The following is a 24965-nucleotide window of genomic DNA, read 5'->3' on the forward strand; positions in this document are numbered from 1 at the left end:
TGATAACTAGTGAATAACGCGCGCCATCGCGCGCGGACGCGTGAAAGGTGTGTTAGTTTGTGTAACGATATAGGTATAAAGCTAATTTTTGCGAGTACAGTATACAGATGAACGATACAAGGATGTGAGGAATGATGGTTCACAAAGAAAATAGGAAGAACACAACTAACAATAGATAAGACCATCAAATACAGAATTATTACAAGGGAAGGTGAATAGGTACATAGTTATACGATTAAGGCGTAGTGGAACAAAGCATCTAGCTTAGCACATTAGGCTGGTAGTAATGTGTCTAATGGACATCTGGATGGTCCTTTGACAGATGATACGGTGGTGGCACCAGAAAATGCCGGCTAATCGGGTAGCGGCGGTAGTGGAAGGCAAAGATCACGCAGCCCGCAGATGCAGTAGGCTGCACTTTTCTTTTTCCATCTTACTTGAAAAAGCTCCAACAAGATACACCAAAATCTTCAAGAAACTTTGATTTTCATCTCCTGCTCAACAAGGTCAAGTATTTCATCAATTCTGAGATAACGAAAGGAGTAATCATTGTTATCACATTAGGTTTTCCAGATTGAAGTTGTAAATTCTGATATTGGTAGTATGTACAACACAGAAGTTAGAAGATACAACATTACTTACATACTGTTGTTGATGTTCACATTTGCAAGACAAGCAGTTAAATAAACCTGTAAAAGAAGTAAACGAGGTGTAACCCTTGTTTGGGAAGTATGACAGCTTAAGGTAGCTAAATTTGATCTAATCCAAAGATGTTACTTCCATAAATCCTTTGCTTTCAACTTGACAGCTTTGTACTCCATTTCACTATGTATGTCCTAACACTTAGTAAGGCTACCGGAAAAAAAACGATGCATCAACCAGGAGAGGAATTGTTTGTATGTACATGTAGGCATCTAGATGAATTGCAAGATCCTCAGAACAAATTCATATGAATTTTGCAAACTATAATACCTGTAAAACTTCGTATGAAGGGGGATTGACAGGTTGTCGACTTCCTGAAACATCGACATGTCTATTTTCAGGCAGTGGGCAAGTCCCACCTGACTGAAGGCCAATACTCTGAAGTTCGCTTGATTCACCATCATATAGTTCATCATCTCAATCTAATAATGCCTCATGCTCTACACCTTCCTTGAAAGTAACTGAGAAAAGTTCCAAGGCTGGCAGTCTCTAAAAATGCAAATGATTTCCATTGTCAGGAGACATTCCCCAAAAAAAAGAAGCAGGCAAGTAAAAACTAACCTGATTACAAACAGAACAACCTAAAATACTGGATGACTGAAAACTGAATTCAAAAATTTCTTGTGGCAAGCATCACCATACAAAGAGGGATGATGTACCTTAAACTTTAGGTCTGAAACAGACATCTCAACAAGCTCCTGGGCAAAACTCTCTGAGATAGTTCACATAATAAATTAAATATTAGATTTTTTTAGTGGATCAAAGTCATGACGAATGAATCTGAGCAGCAATCTAAGAGAAAACCAGAATGGTGTTTCATTTTCTCAAACATGATAAGCCAGATATTTAATCAATTGATTTGGTCGATGTGATAACGCAGCATGCCACACTGAAAAACATATTGTAGCTAAGAGTTGTTCTGTCAATACATTCAAACTCATTTAAGTTCTTGAACCTTTTTAAAAGCTAGAGATATAGGTTAGGAGATCCTTGGCATATCCAACGGAGGAAAGGTCATAGTGACTTAGTAAGTTAATCCAATATAGAAAAGAATACAAAATATACTGATCTCTGTTCTGTCAAGGCAGAGGAAACAATATGATACTGGAGGAGCTGATTGTTTATTAATTCTATTCCTACCACAGGAAGGAAGTGGGGTTTGTACCTGTTGCATTCGGTGAAGGACCTCCAATTAGGGCGGCAGTAGGCAGGGAAGAAATTTCATAGGCCTAAAAAAACGATTGAATGGTCATTTTTGTTGGCAGTTTCAGGATAAACACGGGCTTATACTGCTAGGAAAACAGAAGCAGGTGTCTAACAGAACAAATAGGAGGATAGGGACGAGATCACGTGCGGTTAGTATACCTTATTTCTGGTTTTGTTTCTTTTGTTGAGATCCCCGACCGGGCAGCAAACCCTCTCTTTAGCAGAAGGATTAAGATGCATGGAGGGGATCAGACATGCTCGCTTCCTTCGTTGTAAATTTTTTTTTTGAAGAAGGCAAGCACCTGGGGACCAAGCAGGAGCAGAGAAGCACCGTGAACGAAACCTGCAATGTCAAACCATCAGAGATTCGAAGTAGAAGGTAACCATTAACGGATCAAAGAAAAACGGGGAGGACCAGGAGAACTGCAAGGGGAACAAAGCGGACCTTGGGACGACGAGAGGCAACACCCAAAGACCCAATCAACAGAATGGCAACCAGGCAACGACCACTACAGCAGAGAAGGAGGATAGGGGACGGAGGATGGAACCTAGCAGGACGAGGGCGTGTGGATCCCGGTGACGAAGAAGCTTGGCTTCCTGGGTAAGGAAGAAGGCCGCAGATCTGAAATGATGGGGGCCACAACACTGGCGAGCAACGTCGCCGCGGCGCGTGTGGGGGCTGCAACCTTCCATCGTGACCGCGCGGGCGACGCACATGGCCGGCGAGCTCCACCTGGCGAGCTGCAGAACTCCGGCCACGGAGCTCGGAGCACCGCCAGACCCGCGCGGATCCGGCCGCCGCTGGACCTTGGAGGGTCGCCGCCGTGCAGATCTGGCCATCCACCGCCATGGCCCCGCGCGCCACTGCCATGTTGGGAGGAAGGAGGACGCCCGCCTCGCCTTGCGCCGTCCTGCAGTGGCCGGCCACCGGGGAGAGGGATGGTGCGGGGAGGGGGCCCGACCACGAGGGACGCGCCGTCCCGAGCCGGCCATGGCCGCCGTGTCTGCCGCGCTCGAGGTCCGCCCCGCGCTATGGCTCCTGCTCCGCGCCAGCAAACCCCGCTGCTCGCCGCCGCGCACGCGCTCGCCGCGTCCCGCATGGAGGAGGGACCCGCCATGGGCGCCAAGGGAGGGACCATGGAGGAGGACCGCCGAGCCGCGCAGGTCGTGTTACAGGCCGCCCCACCGCCGGCGCGCAGGAGCCCCGCCGCGCGCAGGCCGCTCCCGCCGTCGCGTGGCCACGCGCGCGGAGGTCCGCCGCCGGGTGGAGAGGGAGAGAAGAGAGCAGGGGAGGGAGGAGGGAGGAGGAGGGGCGGCCGCGGAGAGAGGAGGGAGTGGAGGGGGCAGGACAGGGGGAGAGGGAGCCTATCGCAGGTTTGAAAGTGTCAGGCATTCATGCCTTGACGGAGACAACAACAAGGTCTGAACGTCTGGACGGGGACAACAACAAGGTTTGGACGGCGTGCAATAAGGAGCCGTGCAGCAGCATGTGAACGCTGGGACGACTGAGGACGCAGTGGGAAACGAAGACCACATGCGTTGACGACGGGGACGGACGCCAGAAGCACAGTGGAGCAAATCGCGCGCTGTATGGACCATTCGATGGAGAATCGGACGGCTGAGAAAAAAACGCCGACGTGGACGGCCTCCCCTTAAGCCGTGGGAAGGAACTTTCATCTTGACGGAGACAACAACAAGGTCTGAACGTCTGGACGGGGACAACAACAAGGTTTGGACGGCGTGCAATAAGGAGCCGTGCAGCAGCATGTGAACGCTGGGATGACTGAGGACGCAGTGGGAAACGAAGACCACATGCGTTGACGACGGGGACGGACGCCAGAAGCACAGTGGAGCAAATCGCGCGCTGTATGGACCATTCGATGGAGAATCGGACGGCTGAGAAAAAAACGCCGACGTGGACGGCCTCCCCTTAAGCCGTGGGAAGGAACTTTCATCTATAGAAATCTTCTCCGGCATATACAAGGGCGCTCACACACTCCATGCTTTCGAGATCACCGAGCCCTACTGTGTCTCCACTACCCAATCGGGCTTATAAAAACATCTTGATAATCATCATCATATATAAGATGATGGCGCTGTTCCCCATCTTCCATTTATGAACAATACTAAATCAACAAATACATCATGATACTGGTGGACTCAAATATGCTAAAACAGCTCAAACATGAACTGGCCTAGAAGCAAAATTGCAGCCTTGCTTAGTATGAAGCTTGTTCAGTCTCAAGTGAGACAGGGGGTGGCAAAGGACCTTAAAATTTGACTTAGATTAGACTTTTCTTATTTTAATTTATATGTAATCAGTAGGGGATGCGCATCCACTCCTATTGCTTAAAAAAATTGACTTAAATTATCTAAGAGCCGGACTCTAATCTGATACAATTTTGAGCTAAAAATATATAATGACCAACTTGGATTGTTTAGAGGCTACTACCACCCCTAAGCACAATAAACATACCAAAAGAGAATGTCAATGTCCAGTGCCTTGTCGATAAGAAAATACTCCAGGAAGAACAAAACGAATGTCAGAACAATGATGAACGGCAAACGAAATAATGATGGACACATTGAAGTGTTCCAAGGAATGAGAAAGAGTTTGGATAATTAGTTAACTGTCTGAGATGGTAAGGAATCCACAGCGGCCAGCACGGGAAAGAGAATGAGCAGACTGTATAGCTGGGTTGCAGTACAACACATACCCTCCAAGGCTTTCCCCAGTGTTGGCTACAATGTTTACTTCACAAACTGAGTACAGTTAGCCTACGCAATGGACAAAATAAAAAGCAATTCGGAGCTTAAAAATCAACACCAGAGCTGTAGAGCATATATCAGAGTCTATCAAAAGAAGCAGAAACACTAGCATTGCAGAGAATAATGCCATCAACTCTGCCTTAATGTACATTGCATAGCTGAACCAAGACTACATGCTGATCGGAACCTTGCAAGTTGCCTTATTGTGGCCATAACCCTTACACCTGCTGCAGCGCACTGCCCTCTTAATTGCAATGCGAGGATCAGCTGGCTTCTCTTTGGGCCGGCCAACACGGCGACGGGTTCGAATTGGACATGGGTATGCTGCTGGGCTCTGAGCTGGATCAGTTAATGTAGTAGGCACAACAACATCTGGTATGGGGTTTATTGACAAGGAGTAGGTCAAGCGGTAGAATTCCGTTGTGAAGTACTTCAGGCAGTAGTCATATGGATATTGTCCGGTGCGCTCAAATACTGCGATTGCATGCATGCATGGCAACCCAGAAACATACCACTTTCGGCAGGTGCATTCCAATTTGTTAAGGTTCACAACATTAACCGAGTCATCGCAGACTTTAAACGTGTTACTACCGCTTTCATCATTTTCTGCTGGTAAGACGTTGAGCGTGTGAGCTTTGAGCAGCTCTTCCTGCAGCTTCTGATTAGCTGCAGGTGTTAATACCTCAGTCCATGCATTAGAAGACTCCCTGCGAGTGTACATCATCTCCATCAGCTTGCATCTTATTGTGTCAACCAACTGCACAACCGAAAGTTCATATCTCGTGGGAATCCACTCAGAAACAGTGCCAAAAATATTGCAAGAATACTGTCCATGACGTGATCCCTCAAAATAGGCATCTGACCAATGCCCAGGTTTGATCTCCATAAGCCAATCAGCCAGCTTGTCAGATTCACCTTTGATGAGCTCAATATAGTGATTGAACTCGTCAGCTGTGCATGAATATATGGCTTTCTTAAGATGCTCAACCATGGCTTCTTTTAGTTCCTCAGTCCATGCATCATCCAGTTGCGTCTTAAATTCTTCAACAAGAAACTCCACACAGTAGCCATGATGACTCTCAGGGAAAACTGAAGATACTTCATCCCAAAGTCCATGTTCTCCATTTGATATGAATGTGATGGGTCGAGATGTCCCAAGTGAAGATTTTAGTTGCTCAAGGAACCAACGCCAATTTTCACGACTCTCATCATCTACGACACTAAATGCAACTGGGAACACATCACCTTCACCATCAACCGATGTAGCAGCCAGTAGCTTCCAATGCTTATTTGGCTTTGCAGTAATTGCATCAAGAAAAAGGAGTGGCCTGCACCCATGCTGAAAACCATAGAGTGACGCATGGAATGCAACGAAGAATCGGAACTTTGAATCTTCCAAAGCCACTACAGTTGCCACACTTCCAGGGTTGGTCTCTACAATCCTTTCACAAAACCAAGGTAGCTGACTGCATGCCTCTTCATGTGAGCTATAAAGTTCTTTTTGAGCAATTGATCTACCACGCCAAGCCTGTGAATAGTTCAGGCATAGTCCATACTCACGTTGAAGATCATTTGCAATATCTCTTGGTCTGTAGTTTGGACTATCACGCAACTTTTCTTTTATGACACTAGCAACCCATCGTTGAGAAGCCAACCGATGACTTTTTACTGTTTCTGATTCACAGGTGTGGCTTTCAGATATTTTCTTGATCATGAATTCTTTCTTTGCAGGGGACTTAGAAGCATGTATTCGCCATGGGCAATCTTCACCAGTACATGCAGCAGTCACACGAGATGAATCATTCTTGATAAATCTGTAATGGAATCTATGCGCGATGGCATACTTATGTAAGGCATCACGGAAATCCTTAGGACCTTCAAACACTTGGCCAACTCCAGTTATCACATTCTTCCAACTTGCACAAACCTTTTGTCTTTTAGACCCATCCTGAGTTGTTGGGACAACAGCAAAGGCATCTGTAGCAGCATCCGAGACAGGAACAATGCTCTTTGACCTGAACAAAAAAACCTCATGTCATTCTCCAACTTGTGCAATTACAAGAAATTTGTGAAAGTAGGCAACTACCTGTTGTCAGCTTTCTTCATAACATAAATGTATGTTGTTTCTGACTCTGCATGGAATTCAACCATGCGGCGTAGGTCCTTGTCATTGGAAATAGAAATCAAGGTTTTATCATTCTTTGGAAGGAAATACTTGAATGCGAACTGATCAAGTTTCAGGTTGTTAAGTGTCGATGATATCTCTTGCTTAAATGTACTAAAAGTCCAGTCACTTTGGACAAGCATTGCGTGTGCCTCTCCACCAGAATAAGACATGTGTCCATCTGCATCGGTGGTGAATTCTCCACCTATTTGAAGAACAGCTACAATTTGTTCCTTCCCCATAAGTTCTGCTTCCTACAAAAGAGGCATCAATCCAAGAATTAGGCTTGTTTTAACAGATCCTCTCTAGAAACTCCACGTGCGAGCGGAGATGCTAACAGACTGCGAAATCTTATTAAATGATCAGGGTTGAGTTCAAAAGAAGTAACGCACATCTCCAGCGATTAAATGCAATGTTTAATAACAACCCAACCACTTGCAGGAGTTCAAATTCAGTAATAGTTCTAGAAACATAGGCCTATGTGCAAACAAAAGGTGTGTCTAGTGAACGAAATGAGTGACATAGCTGTAGTAATCTGAGCAGTCCATACTTCTCTTCCACAAACCACCTTAAAATTAATTGATCTATACATAATAGCAACATTTTTTCGTTCACATAATGGCAAAGTCTTCCATGATAAAATCCCATTTGAACTTATTATTACTAGAAACTAATGCATGGGACATGTGAAACGACTGAAATAGCTGGCCCCCTTTTCCAATCGCGGAGAGAGGGGCGTTTAGTGTACCATGATACATTACTTTGAGAAAGCAAATAGCAGATACTAAAAAATCGGCTTCGTGTGCCCGGCTCGGATCAACCAAAGCCGATTTCAGGTTGAAGCTACGCACCAAACCTAACAGACACTTGCACCCCACAGAGCTGGCGCTTCGATTACCTGGGACGTCGGCGGATCTGCGAGTCTAGGGCGCGGCGCGGGGAAATCGCCGGCCGGCGTCGGCGGTGCGCTGCGGGCGCTCCGGGCGCCGCAAGCGGGGGCGGCGGGCTCCGACACCGCGTACCCAGCGACGATGGGATGCCGCCCGACGCGCGCGGGCGGTGGGGCGTGGCCGGCGACGGGGCTCCCCCGGTTCCAGCCGCCGCTGGTAATGGCTCGGGGAGATAAGGCAAGGGATCGCGTGCCAGCCGAGTGCGGGGTTGTTCGGATCTAGGGTTCGCGAGCGGGGCCCCGCATGTCAGAAGCAGATCACGGGTACCCGTGGACCCGTGGTCGTGGGCCGTAGCATCGTGTCCGTGACCCGGTGTGCCGGTGCTCCCGAGCGGCCGAGCCGGACCGCGAGGCGGGAAGCGGATCCCTCGAAGCGGTGCCCGCCAGTCAGCCGGAGTTGGTCAAGGTACGAGACTATCCACGCTCATCCTCTTCTATTTAAAAAAAAAAGCTTTATTAATCTTAGACAATTATATAAGAGTCATCTCGACCTCTGCATAACTAAAATACACACAGCCTATGAAAAAAAGAAAAAAAAGTCATGACCTGAAGATCATGCCGCATCAAACTACCACAAGCGACTTCACCTTCATCCGCTTCGCAAACCAAAGCAACTCTTGGACTATGAAGTAGGCTCCCAAGATAACGCCTCCAACGAGGAAACGACACGCGCACGTGCCGACATTGCAGTGACCCAACCAATTAAGACCAGATCAAAGGTTTTCACCTGAGGGAGTAATTCATCTTAATCCAAACAATGCCTTCAACAAAGTCACTGCCAGGTTCAACCAATTAAGGTCAGACCTAAGAATTTCTTCCTAGAACCGGTGAATTAGTAACAAGTACCACCACGACAAAGTCATATCGTGTTGCTTCTTCCTTACCAGGCCAATGCTTCCATATAGACCAGACCTGACCCACTTTAAACGGCTACGAACTCCAAATCTGGCAGACCATCTGAATTTGTAACCTGAGAGACCATGCTTCAAAGTAGCCACTGGGTACCCGTGCATAATCCACCGGAACAAAGTGCAGATGAAATCCGTCTTCGAGTAAGAGAATATTTCTAGCCTGGTCATCGAAATTCTTTCCTCTATACTACATTTTTCTACACCCATCCATTCTCTAAATCTCTTCCCTATACCAACTACCAAAAGTGGGGCCCATCCGTCATTCTCTCTTTTCTTTCCCCCTCCCATCGTTCATTCCGCCCCTGCTCCTCCTCTCTCTCCACGCCGCGCCGCCCCCACGCCTCCTCCCTCCATCGGCCTCGCGCGCCGGTGAGCCTGCTCGAGCTCTGCCGTGGCCAGATCCGTCGGCCCCTGCGCCTCGAGCTCCGCCGACCCCTGCGTCGCGGCGGTGAGGTGGCGCCGGCCTCGAGCTCCCTCCCTTCTCTCCCCGGGCAGATCCTCAGCCGGCCCTGCGCGCGCGGTGGTCATGCGTCCTCGAGGGCGACCGCTGCGCCATGGCCGCCATGGTGGCACCCTCCTCCGCCTCACCCGGCGTAAGGCCGCCGTGGCACGATCCGGCGGCGGCAGGGGACGGGGCTGCCCATGGTGCGCAGGCAGGACGGCGGGCACGGCACCACGGCCGAGCTCTGCCTGCTCGAGCGGCGCGGCAGCCAGATCTGGCCCCCCTGTTGTCCGCCCCCCCTTCTCCCCCTCCCTGGCCGGCGGCCATGACTGAGCCCGCGGAGCTCTCGTTCGGCGGCGGCGGCAGCTCTGCGGAGCAGCACAGGGGTAGGAGGAGGAGCAGCAGCGGCCAGCGAGCAGGCGTGGCGTGGGGCCGGGCGGAGCGCCTGGCCGGCGGTCGCGGCGGGGTAGAGCGGCGGCGGGGCAGGCGCACGTCGGTTGCTAGTGGGCCTAGAGGCGGGCCATGGCGGGCCGCGTCGACCTCCGCAGCGCGCGCGGTGACCTCCTCCCTCCCTCTCTCTGCTCCGGCCGCGCCGGCATCCTCCCTCTCCGCGCGCGGCGGTCCCTGCCTCGCACTGGCCATGCGGGGCCCGGATCCACCCCGAGGACATGCTGCGGCGGCCGGATCCGCCCGGCGAGGCGGAGCCCTACATCGAGCTCAGCGGCCTCGAGCTTGGCGGCGCAGCGGAGCCCCGCCTCGAGCTCGGCCGCCTTGAGCTCGGCGGGGCGACGGCCATGGCGAGCGCGGACGGGCAGCGACCTAGGCAGGCGCGGGGAGCAACAGCTTCCTTGGAGGCGAGGTGGGGCCGCAATGGATACAGGACGTCCCCAAAGGCCTCTAGGAATGGAGGATCCTTCGCTCGTCCTAGACCTAAGGGAGTTGGGACGCCGCTGTAGGTCATTTTCCTGTACCGGCGTCCTCCAGGATTCTGTAGGGGACGCCAGTGAGAACAGTCTAAGAGTTGAAAGATGCTCTTAAATTCGGCCGAGCTAAAAAAACCCTGTCCACTGGACCCCACCGCACCACCCCGCCTGGTCGGACTCCGCTTCCCCCAGTGGAGGCGGAGATTCCCCACACGCGCGCTGCGGCCACGGACATGACGCATCTCACCGGCCGCACCGGCCCGGCGTCCGTGTCGACAACCCCACGACACGCGGCGGGTGCGCGCGTTGCCTCGCCCGCCATGGCCGCCGCTTGCGGCGACCCGCTGACCCCGACCTCCGGTGAGCCTCCCCCCATCCCCCCCCTCCTTCCCTGCGTCTCGCGGATTCCCCTGCGGCTACCATATTCCTACTTGTTGGGGGGGGGGGATGCTCTTTGTTTATTTTCCCCTTTATTTCTTCGTTCGCGCGTGGGAGGGGACGCGGGATCTCCGTTGGCTTGGGGGATGTTGGGGCTGCATTTTGCGCTGTTCGGCCGAGGGCTACGGTGGGGATTTAGGGTTCTGTTGGGGTTCAATTGGGGGGGGGGGGGTGGGGGGGGGGGGGAGGTCGGTCACAGTGGCAATGCGGCATGGCTTGCCTTTTTTTTAGGCTGAAATTATCATGGTTCGATGGGTGGAAAGCCTTGTTTAGGCATTCATTATAGCCCTCTGTATGTGTTTTTCCCTGGATTTGCTAGGATAAAATTTTCCATGTGCTGGTTAGGCAGAAGGTGAAACGCTGAAACTCAGAGCCATAAGCTCCCGTAGGAAAATGGCTTTTGGATTGAGGGCATCTTTCAGACTGAACTATTTGTCCTGTTATCTTTCTTTGTGCATAAGAAGTTATGCGCTGCTGTTTTTTCTGTTCTGCTTTGAGGATACCTGCCTCTGTTTTGTTTGCTGAAATACTCTGATTTAGAATGTCTAAGGACGCATAACAGGTGAAGCAGAGATGATAACGGTTTTCTTTTATGTTCCCGTTGTGCTCTGCTCAATATTTAGTCAGCTATAGATGGCATTGATCTTTACCCACAAACTGTAGAGAATGAACGGTTGCCTTGTACTTCATGTGGGGTAGTGAAATGAATGTGGCAACGGTGTAAGCAGTAGCGTGACCACGCTCATTGCTCACATATTGCTTGCTGGGTCAGCTTCTGTATTCACCATTTCCATGTTATTATGCAGACTAAGTAAAAATACATGACATATACACGAAATGCTCATTCTTTTATTATGATTACTCAGCTTCTGTTTTCACCATTTCCATGTTAATATGCAGACAAAGTAAAAATGCATAACATATACATGAAATGTTCATTCTTTTGCTATGATTACTCTTCTTGCTACATAAGCAGGTTGACTTCGTTACACATGCTATTTTCTTCTGATTAACATCTTCATGAGGTTAACATTATGTTAACAACTAGTAAAATCAAGTTTTTTTTGTTATATATTTGTGCTGTTAGATGCATTTATACTGCTAGAACTTTGCAAACAAAATCTGTGTTGTATTTTGCAACTTATTACAATGCCTGTGCTTCTCTTTTGGAAATGTGTTGTTGATGTTTTTTGTAGAAATATACATGATCTGGCATTGTGAATAAATTTACTTGGCCTTTCTCTCCCATGATAGTAATCCTATTGTTTCTTGTAGGCATATTTTACAGAAGGCACAAGAAATCTGCTGAGCATAATACCAGTGTATTAACACCTGGAGTTGCAACCTATTCCAGTGGTCACGCACTTCCTGTTGCAAGTAGGGTCCCCAGTTTGGAATTTGGCAGTGCTAGCAAGGAATGGGAAAACATTCATCAGTGCAAGATACAATTGATCAACTTCCTTTCTAGTCTGGAACGTCCCTCTGAAAATTCTGTGATAGCCAACAGAATGGCAGGTGGCAAATTGAACAATTATTCTATGGAGCCAAGAAAACAACAAGAAAATACTGAAATAATAGAAATTGGTGATTCAGATGATGAGGATGGAAACCATTCAGGATCCAATAAGTTTTCCCTAAAGATAAACAAAGAACTGACAACATCTGAATTGGCTAGTAATATCACGAAATGGGTGCCATCCAATGGGATGAGCCATGCATTTGGAAGCATGCATATTGAAGGAAACAAAAATACACAGATTGTTCCATATGGTCAAAGTGCAGCTTTAGTGAATCAATTTCCTTTGCAAACCAGCTGGCAGCCATCTGTTCAGTATGAGAAAGTTGTATTGCAGAAAAGGCCTGAGGAGCAGCGTATGCAAGATCTTGTGGTATTTACCTTTCAACTCCAATTAATTAGTGAATGTTCAATTCTACAAATCTGTATTTTTGTGCTTATTCTACTATTTGTGCCAAGATGAACGACTTTGTATTCCAACGCTTACTTGTTTTTCATTCTAGGCTGTTAACATTGCAGAGAAGAGAGCAGAAACACAAGTGTTCCTTTCACATCCTACAGAGAAAAAGCGAAGGAGATCAGACCCCAGCTTGCATGTCAGCGAAGATGCTACCACTGCCCCTAGACAAAGGAAAAGAAAATCTGGCACAGATCCAGTAGCTGCTGATTTGTCATTGGATTTAGGACAAACTGATATTTCATCAGAACCTGACCTGCCTATGAAGGAAGAGGAGAAACCAAAAAATGAAAGTGACAGTCTTGAGGAATATTGGAAGGATTTTGCGTTGGCCATCGAAAGTACAAAGGTATGCGTGTCAACCAAAAAATTTGGTTTATAGTGCAGCACTCTTTAAAAAATTTCTGCTTGTGAATACATGTTGTATTATCTATTTGAATATTGAACGCTGCTTTCTACGAAGCATCTTCCTGGTAGTATATTATGTCTTGTTGATTGCAAGAAATATACCCCATTTCACAATGTAAGGTTAAGCCAACAATATGAACACTGCAGGAAAGCAAAAGATCCCGACATAATTTGTTAGATATGTAGAAAAGCTGTGCCTATAAGGGATGAAATGCTCCAATAGACATGCCATGATCACAATAACTTTATTAAAATTTTGTACTGTATTAAATTTTACGCACAGCCATGACAAATACACCTAGATTACAATGATGACTTTGTATCGTGACATAATAACTCCCAATAAAAGGGAGTATCTTATTATATGCGAGCTAAGTGATAAATAATGATTAGGGGTTCATTAGCTGAAGTGTTAAAAAAATGCATTCCCTTGCCTTTGTGAGGCTTCCTAGCTATCATGACAAGTTTGCATACTTGCTGTTCAGTTCAGTTGTTGGTGACCATTTTGTATTATTTGTATTGTTGATTTGGTTACTTTTATTGGTCCAGATTGATGCATTTGATGAGGCGGCAAATGAGAAAGAAGAGGATCATGGAAAGGTGGAGGATGTCGACTGCAATCATGACATTCGGATTCATGAAGACTTGGGCCATGTATGCCGTGTCTGTGGAATGATTGTGAGAAGAGCTGAATCAATAATTGATTATCAGTGGAAAAAGGTTGGTAATTTGTTTGAGATATAGGAGGCCTTTGCAGCTCCTGTTCATTTAGCACTAAAGTTATTTTTATGCATGCATGTAGTTTTCACTTTGGGAGTAGGGGAGGTAAACAGGAGGGGAAAGACACCTGGTGGTGGAACGACGAGGTGCAAAGGGCTATTAAGAAGAAGGAGTGTTTCAAGCGCCTCCACCTTGACAAGAGTGCAGCCAACATCGAGGGCTATAAATTAGCGAAGAGGGTTGCAAAGCGAGCTGTGAGTGTAGCAAAGGGTAAGGCGTATGATGACCTGTATCAGCGGCTAGGCACGAAAGAAGGGGAGAAGGACATTTATAGGATGGCTAGGATCCGCGAGCGGAAGACAAGGGACATCAACCAAATCAAATGCATTAAGGATGGGACAGATCGACTGCTAGTGAAGGATGAGGAGATCATGGATAGATGGAGAGGGTATTTCGACAAGTTGTTTAATGGGGAGAGTGAGGGCCCTACCCTTGAGTTAGATGACTCTTTTGACAATACCAATAGACGTTTTGTGAGGAGAATTCATGAGGTAGAGATCGGGGAGACTTTGAAGAGGATGAAGGGAGGTAAAGCGATGGGCCCTGATGGTATCCCCATTGAGGTGTGGAGATGCCTAGGAGATAGAGCAATAGTATGGTTAACTAAGCTTTTTAATCTCATTTTTCGGTTAAACAAGATGTCGGAAGAATGGAGGAGAAGTATATTAGTACCTATCTTCAAAAACAAGGGCGATGTTCAAAGTTGTACTAACTACCGTGGGATTAAGCTGATGAGCCATACGATGAAGCTTTGGGAGAGGGTTATCGAGCATCGCCTAAGAAGAGTGACAAGTGTGACCCAAAACCAATTTGGGTTCATGCCTGGAAGGTCAACCATGGAGGCGATTTTCTTAATACGACAGTTGATGGAGAGATATAGGGAGCAGAAGAAGGACTTGCACATGGTCTTCATTGACCTTGAGAAGGCATATGACAAAGTACCGAGAAATGTCATGTGGTGGGCTTTGGAGAAGCACAAAGTCCCAACTAAGTACATTACCCTCATTAAGGATATGTACAAGGATGCGACGACGTTTGTCCGGACATGTGATGGCAACACCACTGACTTTTCTATTAACATAGGCCTACACCATGGGTCAGCATTGAGCCCTTATTTATTTGCTTTAGTGATGGATGAGGTCACAAGGGATATACAAGGTGAGATCCCTTGGTGTATGCTCTTTGCTGATGATGTGGTGCTAGTTGACGAGAGTAGGGCAGGGGTTAATAGGAAGTTAGAGTTGTGGAGACGCACGTTAGAGTCGAAAGGGTTCAGACTTAGTAGGACCAAGACCGAGTACATGATGTGCGATTTCAGCGCGACTAGGCATGAGGGGGGAGATTTTAGTCTAGATGGGCAAGTGGTGGTCCATAAGGATACTTTTCGGTATTTAGGATCGGTGCTACAAAAGGATGACAACATTGATAAAGATGTTAGGCATAGAATTTCAGCTGGCTGGTTGAAATGTCGGCAAGCTTCTGGCATCCTTTGTGACAAGAGGGTGCCACAAAAGCTAAAAGACAAATTCTATAGGACAACAATTCGTCCGGCGATGTTATACGGTGCTGAATGTTGGCCTACAAAAAGGCGACATGTCCAGCAACTGAGTGTAGCAGAGATGCGGATGTTGCGGTGGTTTTGCGGGCACACAAGGAGGGATAGAGTCCGGAATGAAATTATTCGGGATAGGGTCGGGGTGGCACCAATTGAGAAGAAACTTACCCAGCATTGGCTGAGATGGTTTGGACATGTCCAACGAAGGCCTCCTGAGGCGCCGGTGCGTAATGGGGTTCTTGAGCGGGTCGATAATGTAAAGAGGGATATTGAGCGGGTCGATAATGTAAAGAGGGATAGAGGTAGACCTAAACTGACGTGGGATGAGTCGGTTAAGAGAGACCTTAAGGATTGGAATATCTCTAAAGAGATAGTTTTGGATAGGAGCGCTTGGAGACTAGCTATCAATGTGCCCGAACCTTGAACTTATTTCTTTCGGGTTTCATCTCTAGCCTACCCCAACTTGCTTGGGGGAAAAAGACTATGTTGTTGTTGTTCAAAATCCTAAGAACAGGCTCCGTGTTGGGGTGTTCTTGTTTAGCAAATGGCCTGGTAGTTAATTCTTACATTAGTTCTGTGTCACTTACGTTGCAGTTTCAATTTTTAAACACCTATGACTACGATGTTAGCTTATCGTCTCATTTCAGTTCATATGCACTAGTTCCATAGTTTTTGACATCAGTCCAGCTACATGATCCTTACAGTTTCAACTTTTGAGCACTTGTGCTGTTAGCTTACCTGTCTATTCCACTTGACATGCACTACCTCTATACTCTGCCTCGATAATTTCATTATCCTCACCTTGTATGCACATGGAACAAGTTGTGAAATACTGCCTCCGTTTCAAATTGTAAGTCTTTTTGGTAAATTTAGATATATAGTTTTTGCTATGCACCTAGATATACGCTATATCTAGATACGTAGCAAAAACTATATATCTCCATTTGCTGAAATGACCTACAATTTTGAACAGAGGGAGTATAAACAAATGTCATACTGACATTTCCTTGAGAATGTTAAAACCTTTTCTTGCTAATAGGCTAACTTCTCCCGAGTTACACTGTTTAGACCTTGAGGTCCGGGGGTCTCCCCCTGGTCTAGTCTTTCTCACATCAGTTCCAGCTAGTATGAAACAATAGAAAATCATTGGAATATAACTCAGATATCAGTAGTTGCTTTTTTTCATTTCTACATAAGACATGTTTATACTTGCAGAGTAACCTTGAACTTAGGGCATTTTGCTGAAAGCCTGAGATTTTTTGGTTGCTCCCCTAAATAACTACAACAACAACAACAACAACAACAACAACAAGCCTTTTTTTCCCAAGCAAGTTGGGGTAGGCTAGAGATGAAACCCGAAAGAAATAAGTTCAAGGTTCAGGCATAGAAGAGAGTATATTATAATCATGAGATTCAAATGTGTAAATCTGCACAGAAGAGAGTAGTATTGGAGGAACCAAGTGACTTTAATGTTTTCTTTATTTCAGGCTTCAAGGAGAAGAACAAGTTGCTATGGAGGACATTCAAAGGACGCTGATGACATAGATTGTGGTAGCGTTAGACTGTCTGAAGAATTCATAGTTGCAGATATTGCTATTCATCCTAGACATGCGAAGCAAATGAGACCACATCAGTTGGAAGGATTCAACTTTTTGGTTAAGAATTTGATCGGAGACAAGCCTGGAGGTTGCATTCTTGCTCATGCCCCAGGTTCGGGGAAAACATTTATGCTTATAAGTTTTATTCAGAGCTTCCTAGCAAGGTATCCATCTGCAAGGCCCCTTGTTGTGCTACCCAAAGGGATATTGGGTACTTGGAAGAAAGAAATTCAACAGTGGCAAGTACAGGACATACCATTGTATGATTTCTACTCTGTTAAGGCTGAAAAAAGAGTAGACCAATTGGAAGTCCTCAAATCTTGGGAAGACAAGATGAGTATACTGTTTCTTGGATACAAGCAGTTCTCCACAATTGTCTCTGATGATGGGGGCAGCAAAGCAGCAGCTGCATGTAGGGACAGGCTGCTAAAGGTCCCCAACCTTTTGATAATGGATGAGGGACATACACCAAGAAATAGGGAGACTGATGTACTAGAATCTCTGAGTAGAGTGGAAACACCACACAAAGTGGTCCTTTCAGGTACACTATTCCAGAATCACGTTGGGGAAGTGTTTAACATTTTGAATCTTGTTCGCCCAAAATTTCTCAAAATGGAATCATCCCGTCCTGTTGTTAGACGGATAATGAGTCAAGTAGAAATGTCAGGTAGAAGTTCGAAAGGGATTGGCTACAATGCATTTACTGAGTCAGTTGAAGGAACGCTGTTGAATGACGACAACTTCAAGAGAAAAGCTCATGTCATTAGAAGTCTTAGAGAGCTTACCAAGGATGTCCTTCACTACTACAAAGGTGACATATTAGATGAACTACCTGGCTTGGTTGACTTCAGCGTGTTCTTGAACCTGACTTCCATTCAGAAAGAGGTTATTCACAAGAAGATGAGAGCATATGACAAGTTCAAAAGAAGTGCAGTAGATACTTCATTGTATGTGCATCCGTGTCTTTCAGAAATTTCAGAAGTTAATGCTGAGGATAGGGCTAACAACTTAACAGATCAATCAATTGATACTATGATTGAGTCCATCGATGTGAGAGATGGGGTGAAGGCCAGGTTTTTCATGAATATCCTGTCACTTGCTAGTTCCGCAGGAGAGAAATTACTTGCTTTTAGCCAATATCTACTTCCAATGAGATTTTTGGAAAGGCTGCTGGTTAAGGTGAAAGGCTGGCATGTGGGGAAAGAGATTTTCATGATATCTGGTGATACTAGTCAAGAAGACAGAGAATTGCTAGTTGACCAATTTAACAACTCTGCTGATGCAAAAGTACTGTTCGGTTCTATCAAGGCATGTGGCGAGGGTATCTCCCTTGTTGGCGCGTCGAGAGTTGTCATTTTGGATGTTCACCTGAACCCATCTGTCACCCGTCAAGCGATTGGGCGTGCATTCAGGCCTGGACAGCAGAAGAAAGTGTTTGTATACAGGCTTGTAGCTGCTGATTCTGCCGAGGAGAAGCACCATGAGACTGCATTCAAGAAGGAAGTTATACCGAAGCTGTGGTTCGAATGGAGTGAGCACTGCACAACAGAAGACTTCAAACTTGGTCAAGTTGATATTGATGACTGTGGGGATGAATTATTGGATACTAAAGCAATGCGTCAGGATGTCAAGGCACTGTATAGAAGGTGAACTCCTGCCTCTCAATGTCTCTATATTGTTTTGCATGCTAGTAGTCTCATCCAGAATTTGCCTTTGTAGGTAGGTAAGAAGCTTTGTGGCCACTGGACGCCATGTAAATATTGCAATGCTGATCTTCCAAGCTGGTACATGATCAGATGTAAGAAGATTTTCCTCTAGAATCATGCCTTACATTACATCATGAAAACAATGCTTTTAACGAGCACTGTTTCTGGGCAGGGTGATACAATGGCTTCATTGTGGTGACAGACCTCAGTTTGATCTAAGCTAGGGCTTTACTGTTTCTTTGTCATTTTCAAACTATGTTTGTGGTATGGCTCCTTTGTAGTATGTGCCAACTTGTGACAGCAATCAGGTTGATCCTCGCGACTCGTAGTCGTAGGTCAAGTTTCTGAGGATTAACAGCCATCGTTTTCTCCTCATAAAGTTTCTGTGGGCAACAGTAAATAACTCAATAAACCCTTTTGTGAATCTGCAGTCAGTTTGTTTTGTTCTCCAGCATTGGAGGTTATGCAGCTGTTTTGTTCTTGGGTGTTGGAACTATGCAGTGCCCTTCGTTCTGTGCCCAATGCAATGCAGGCAGAAGCGAGCAGAGGCCATTGGAGAGCTCAGAGGTACTGTGTGCTTGAGATGTTTAAAAACCGTACTGGTGGTTTGCTATGATGTTTAGTATGGCTCGTCATAGGTTCTGGCACTCACTTGGTTTATGAATTACGAAGCTCTCTTTCTCAACGCATATGAATTAAGATATCTGCCTGTTAGAACATCATATGGAAAAGCTCCTTTTGTTTTTGTCTTCTTTTGTTTTATCTGGAACATACGAAAGGCAAGATGGGACAGTGTAGGCAGGAAGGGAGCAGTGATGGTTGTGGTTGTTCTTGTTCCGTTCACTTGTGTTCTGCTCGTGCCACCTGAGCTTACAGAAGTTGTAGCGGCCTAGATGGGGCACTCTCCAACACGACTGTGGCATCAGTCTGTCTGAGTGCCAAGAACCCAGACTTTTGATAATAATAATTAAAAAAAAAGACTTCAGGACTCACCGACCATCGCAAGCATGGATAGTAGTGCCATTTTCTTCGTATGGAGGAATGGGCAGCACCCCACTACAGTATGTTCCTTAGATTCGAAATAACTAATTTTCCCCTAACTTGACTTTTGCCCATGCATTGCCACGAGAGCAGCTAAACTTAAATTTGATTTCTTTTGTTTGATTGCTTTTTGTTCGCTGTGCTTAAAAAAGTTAAAATGTGCATAAGATAGTAGTGCTAATGCAGTTTTTTTTAAAATTGTTGAATTCAAAATTAGTTATTGCGCCCAAGTTCCCAGTAAAGTAGCAAGCCTGTTTGCTTAGTGGTACTTAGAGTTCATTTAATTCAGTATGGTGCTTGAGAATTACTACTAGGAAGTACAAGAGTCGATTAGGCTGCCTGTCAAAGTTGAGCCAACATTGAGACGATTTACTATTTTATTAAGGCTACAGAAACACCTACTGCAATAATGCTTAGCTCTCATCTGAATTTGACAATTCAAACTCTACAGTAGTATTTGCCGTACCGTGCTGCAATTTCGGAAAATGGAGCAGGCCGGTGTCGCCAGCAGGCGCCTGGCCCAGCTCGGCCCAGGCGGAGGGAGCGTGGAGCAGGCCCAGCCACCACAAGCAGCTGCCCAGGAGGCGCACGCGCGGCCACAGCAACGGGCAGGTAGGCAGGCCACCGCCAAGCCTGCACCGACCAGCAGCACCTGGGCTCGCAGCCCAAGGTCAAGCAGGCCACGACCCGCCCATGGTCAGGAGCAGGCCGACAGCTCCACACCCTCCCCCCCTCCCAATAATCGCAGTCGCGCGCGGGTGCCATTGCCGCTGTCGCACGGGGCTTGAATGAGCTGATTTCTATTTACTGTTGCTACTATGGGCTGGGCCTGCAGTTGCTGCGGTTCTCGCGGTTTTTTCTTTTTTATATTTTAAAAAAATTAAAATTTCAAAAATATATGTTTGTTTTGAAATATTTCAAAAATATACCCCGGTCGCTCTCCCATAGGGCGACAGGCCTAATGTGTAATTTTTTTTTCTTCAAATTTGCAACGAAGTCTCTGGAGAAAAAAAAAAACCCTGTCGCCCGTTGGGGGGGGGGGGGGGGGGGGCGACAGGGGCCTGTCGCCCAGCCCACGGGCGACCGCCGCTGGGCCCAGCCCACGGGCGCGGCAGGGGGCCTGTCGCCCCCCCTGCGGGCGACAGGGGGCCTGTCGCCCCCCCCCCCGGGCGACCGGGGTGTCCCGCCTTATAAAAGTCCCAGCCCTCCCCTTCCCTCCTCATTTGAGCCCGAAAATTCCACCAAAAATCCAGAAAAAAAGAGAGGAGTGAGGAGAAGGAAAGCGACGAAGCCTTGCCGGATTCAGCACTTGTGATCTGCAGGTTAGTACATTTAGTTTAAATATTGTTATATTTAAGTACTACGTATTTAAATATGAGTAATTTAATTTAATTAGTGCTATAGTAGAACCATTTAAGTAGGAGTTCAATGATACTTTAGTTTGTAGTTACGTAGTAGTAAATTAGTTTAGAAAATTAGTTTTACGCATTTATTATTACAATTACAGTACTATTAGAGACGTGTTTATAAATTAATTATGATTTAGAATAGAATTTGGCATATGCAGTATAGAATTCGAGTGTCATCACGTAGTTATGAATACTTATACGTTGTAGTTGAATTTCATACTTAGTTTTTACGGATTATTGAATAAGGTAGTGAAGTAAAGAGTATAACTCGATAAGTATTATGTGATATACAGATATGTCGAGCAAGATGCAGTTTCAAGTATTTTATGGTGAATACAATGTTATGTATGGGCCAAATGGAGTAGATCTTTCTGCCTTTAAGCGCACATCTAGCGGCATAGATAAACCTCTGGAAAGGAGTTTTGGTTCCATATGTAAGTGGCTGCAGCGTGGGTTCCATGTTGATAAGTTGACACATGTGATCACTGTCTAGTCTCTTGTTAATTGGGAGGTAGAAAGTGAATTATGGGAATTAATGATGATACACAGCACTGATGACTAGCAGAAGTACATGCAAGCAGCTCTAGAGCGTGGGTGGCCTCTGGCCATTCTTGTTCAAATTCAGGAGAAGACACAAAATGAAATCCAACATTGTGCAGATCAAAGAACTCCGAATATTCGAAGAGAGACCAATTATGTTGAGCAAGATGAGTCAGAAGAGACAGAGAACCAAAACATGGGACCACATGGCCTTGCTGATGAGGGAGAGAGGATACATAATATTGTGGACGAGATGGAGGCAGAAGATCAAACCGCAATAGAGATGGAAGAATATGAGGACTCATCTGATGACGAGCAGTACTCATTGCCAAAAGAGTGGAAAGAGCATGGTTTTGGCAGTCATGTCGCAGAAGATGTACGAAATCAGGAGTGGGAGTACAGAGGGAATGAGGTAGTGCAAGGTGCAACATATCCAAACATTGAAGCCGTAAAAGATGCTGTGAGACTATGGCCAATCTCATTGAAACGAGAATTCAGAGTCGTGAAGTCTGGCAGTAAAGAATATGAGGTGAAGTGTGTGAATGCTGGATGTCCATGGCGAGTACATGCATTCAAGGGAAAATGGAAGTCAAACTGGAAATGTTCCATTGTCACAGAGCACACTTGTTTGCTGTCAGAAGTTCTTCCCTCGCATCGCAATATATCATGCGACTTTGTTGCAAAGCAAATGTATGGGTTTATTATGGACAACCTAAATTATGAGCCAAAAATGATTGTTCGACACATTGAGCAGACTTACCAGTACACCATCAGTTATTTGAAGGCATGGCGGGCTAAACAAAGGGTGTTCGAGATGCGGTTCGGCACATACGAGGCATCATATGATAACCTACTTCGTATGTTATCTCAGGTTGCTGCTAGAAATCCTGGAAGCTTTTATGACACATACCTTGTACCAGCCGTGACTAGGGGACAAAGAATTATGCAACGAGCCTTCTTTTGCATAGATGCTTGTGTTAGAGCATTTCAGTTTTGTCTTCCGGTGATCTGTATTGATGGCACATTTTTGACTGGAATGTATAAATGTCAGATACTCACCGCAATCGGTGTAGATTGCAAAAACCAAATTGTTCCGCTCGCATTTGCATTTGTTGAGAATGAGAACATAGACAGTTGGTATTGATTCCTTGAACGAGTGAAGATTCATGTTGTTGCTGCACGTCCAGATGTGTGCCTTATTAGTGATAGGCATGCAGGTATCCTGCAATCAATACTGAAATTGCAACGTGGAACTGCGACAACGCCTCCATTATGGCCTGATGTCCAAAATAGGTGGTGCATTAGGCATATGGGTGCAAACTTCTATGAACACTTCAAGAACAAGGATCTTAAGAACCTGTTTAAGAGGTTGTGCACCCAAAATCAACAGAGAAAATTCAATGCATTATGGCAGATGCTTGATCAGTTGACTGCAGAGCTAGTGAAGGTAAGGGCATCAGGAGCAGGCACGAGTCAGGCTGCAGAGGCTAGGGATTCAATTGAGAAGCCATTTTCACACTGGATTCGAGGTGCACCTAAGGAGAAATGGTCATTCCTTTATGATACCAACAGAATACGGTATGATATTCAGACAACGAACCATGCAGAGTGTTTCAATATGGTTATGCGTTCCACCTCCCGTGTGGGGAGATGACTCCTACGCTGCAGGACGTGGCCTACCTCCTCGGCCTCCCTATCCTCTATAGATATTATTGATGTGAACTTATTATGTTTGTGGGTTCCATAATGCTCGTGAAATAAGGGAAGTTCTTGCGATTTTTTCCCGTGATTTAATGAAGGACAAGTTACGTGCGGTAGGAGTTAGCGGCCGAGATCTTGCCGACGATGATGACGAATACACGCTCGAATAACTTAAAATAGGTCCCTGGAAAAAAAAAAGTCCCTGAAAAAAAAGGGGGCGACAGGGCTTTTTTTTCTCCAGGGACTTCGTTGCAAATTTGAAAAAAAATTACACATTGGGCCTATCGCCCTATGGGAGGGCGACCGGGGTATATTTTTGAAATATTTCAAAACGGACATATATTTTTGAAATTTTAATTTTTTTTAAATATAAAAAAGAAAAAACCGCGCGGTTCTCGGCTTCTCGCACGTGGCTTGCAGGCTTAGACTTTCTACTACTGTTGCGCGATCCTAATTCTACAGCCGACCGGAGATGGGCTTCCTTCCGGTCGACGAGGCGGACGCGCGTCCGGTGCTGCCGGCCCTACCAACCTTTGTGCGGGCCCATGATTCGTTGTCCTCCCTCTTTTCTCTCAATTTTGTTTCCATTTTATTTCTCTTTTTTTCTCCGTCCAATTGCCGCATGCGGCAAGCTTTGGCAGCGCTTGCCGGATCAGTGCTCTGCCGGGCGTGCAGTAGCAGCCCCATACTATTTTTTTCCTTTTTATTTGTTCATTCTATAACATTAGTTCGCAATTTTTTATCTTTTCCAAAGTTTTACTCCAACTTTTTTTATTTTACGAATTTTCTTCATAATTTTTTTGACCTTTCATCCAAATTTGTTGATTACCTTTTGCTTTCTATTTTTTTCATTCCAATATCTGTTGCCTACAACTTTTTATATTTTAAATTATTTTCGCAAATTTTCTTTCTAAATATGTCAAATTTTTCTATAAAATTTTCTTCCTAATTCTTGTCACAAATGTTTGTTTCCAAAATTTTTTTGCCGAGGTATTTTTGTGTTCTCTTTTTTTTTCCACAAAGTTTTGTGAGTTTAATTTATTCCTTGAATTTTTGCCACCTAAAAATTTTGATCCAATTTTATTTTGTCCAAAATGTGTTCTTGAAATTTTTGTTTCCTAGCATTTACTCCTTTTGTGGTGTGGAAAACCACAGCCGGATAGCGGAATGCACCCGCCTAATCCTAAGTGTAGGATGTGCTTGGGGCAGTCAAGGAATACTCGATCTAGAGGCGTAAGAACACGGAAGCACACAAGGATTTAGTGTGGTTCGGGCCGCCGGAGCGTAATACCCTACGTCCACTGTGTGATGTATTGCCTGAGCTTGTGTGCAAACTGGGGGAGGAGCTATGCCAGTCTCTGCATGTGTGAAAACTTGTGGAACCTCTGGAACCCCCCTTTCTACCATGCGTGCTCTCCCTTTTATAAGCCCAAGGGGAGCAGTACACTAAACGGGACCCCGACAGGTGGGCCCGGCGACGTATTATAAACTACACTTTGGCCTTCAATGCCTCTGATTCAGAGATCTTGTCGTCGGCCTCCGTGCGTAGCTTCTGACCAGGGATGGTCTTGAGCTGTCCTGTCGGAGTAGAGTCTAACCTCTGCAGCCGCGTCGAGGTTATGATGAAGCGGCGAACTACTGACTCAGTCCGCTGTAGCAGCGTGCACTGTTGCTCCATTTAGTAGCTGGCCATCATGACTCGTCGCCCACGCGCGCGGCGCTGAGACACTGCTGCGTGCCTCGGTAACAG

At 46.0% G+C, this 24965-nt stretch overlaps 2 protein-coding genes and 1 long non-coding RNA gene across 14 annotated transcripts; 1 reads left to right on the forward strand and 2 right to left on the reverse strand.

The window, feature by feature from the left end:
- Positions 1-138: 138 nt before the first annotated feature.
- On the reverse strand, positions 139-3036 carry LOC120706481. 6 transcript variants are annotated; one of them, XR_005688313.1, is made up of 7 exons: positions 2457-3036; positions 2068-2251; positions 1868-1931; positions 1362-1414; positions 973-1189; positions 643-689; positions 139-494 (listed from the first exon to the last, which is right to left on the reverse strand). It is a non-coding gene; the product is annotated as an uncharacterized LOC120706481 (long non-coding RNA). The 6 variants fall into 6 exon arrangements; XR_005688312.1 differs by having other exon boundaries at positions 973-1191; positions 1264-1414; positions 2354-2908; XR_005688310.1 differs by having other exon boundaries at positions 2354-2905.
- Positions 3037-4479: 1443 nt separating this feature from the next.
- LOC120706482 lies at positions 4480-7999 on the reverse strand. Its single transcript, XM_039991142.1, has 3 exons — positions 7740-7999; positions 6764-7095; positions 4480-6692 (listed from the first exon to the last, which is right to left on the reverse strand). The coding sequence occupies exons 2-3, from the start codon at positions 7081-7083 to the stop codon at positions 4847-4849; spliced, it is 2166 nt and encodes a 721-aa protein (XP_039847076.1). The 5' UTR covers positions 7084-7095; positions 7740-7999; the 3' UTR covers positions 4480-4846.
- Positions 8000-10176: 2177 nt separating this feature from the next.
- Positions 10177-18992, forward strand: LOC120706483 (protein CHROMATIN REMODELING 35-like). Of its 7 annotated transcripts, none has more exons than XR_005688317.1 (7): positions 10177-10426; positions 11780-12393; positions 12524-12826; positions 13435-13605; positions 16708-18464; positions 18542-18616; positions 18697-18992. XR_005688317.1 is itself a non-coding variant. In XM_039991144.1 (6 exons), the coding sequence occupies exons 1-6, from the start codon at positions 10300-10302 to the stop codon at positions 18543-18545; spliced, it is 2976 nt and encodes a 991-aa protein (XP_039847078.1). In that variant the 5' UTR covers positions 10177-10299; the 3' UTR covers positions 18546-18992. The 7 variants fall into 7 exon arrangements, 3 of the variants coding, with proteins under 3 accessions (XP_039847078.1, XP_039847079.1, XP_039847077.1); XR_005688318.1 differs by having other exon boundaries at positions 18707-18992; XR_005688316.1 differs by having other exon boundaries at positions 10178-10426; positions 18538-18616; positions 18707-18992.
- The last annotated feature ends 5973 nt before the right edge of the window (positions 18993-24965 follow it).

Source organism: Panicum virgatum, chromosome 5K, assembly GCF_016808335.1.
Source record: "Panicum virgatum strain AP13 chromosome 5K, P.virgatum_v5, whole genome shotgun sequence".
In the NCBI taxonomy this organism is placed as follows: Eukaryota; Viridiplantae; Streptophyta; class Magnoliopsida; order Poales; family Poaceae; genus Panicum; species Panicum virgatum.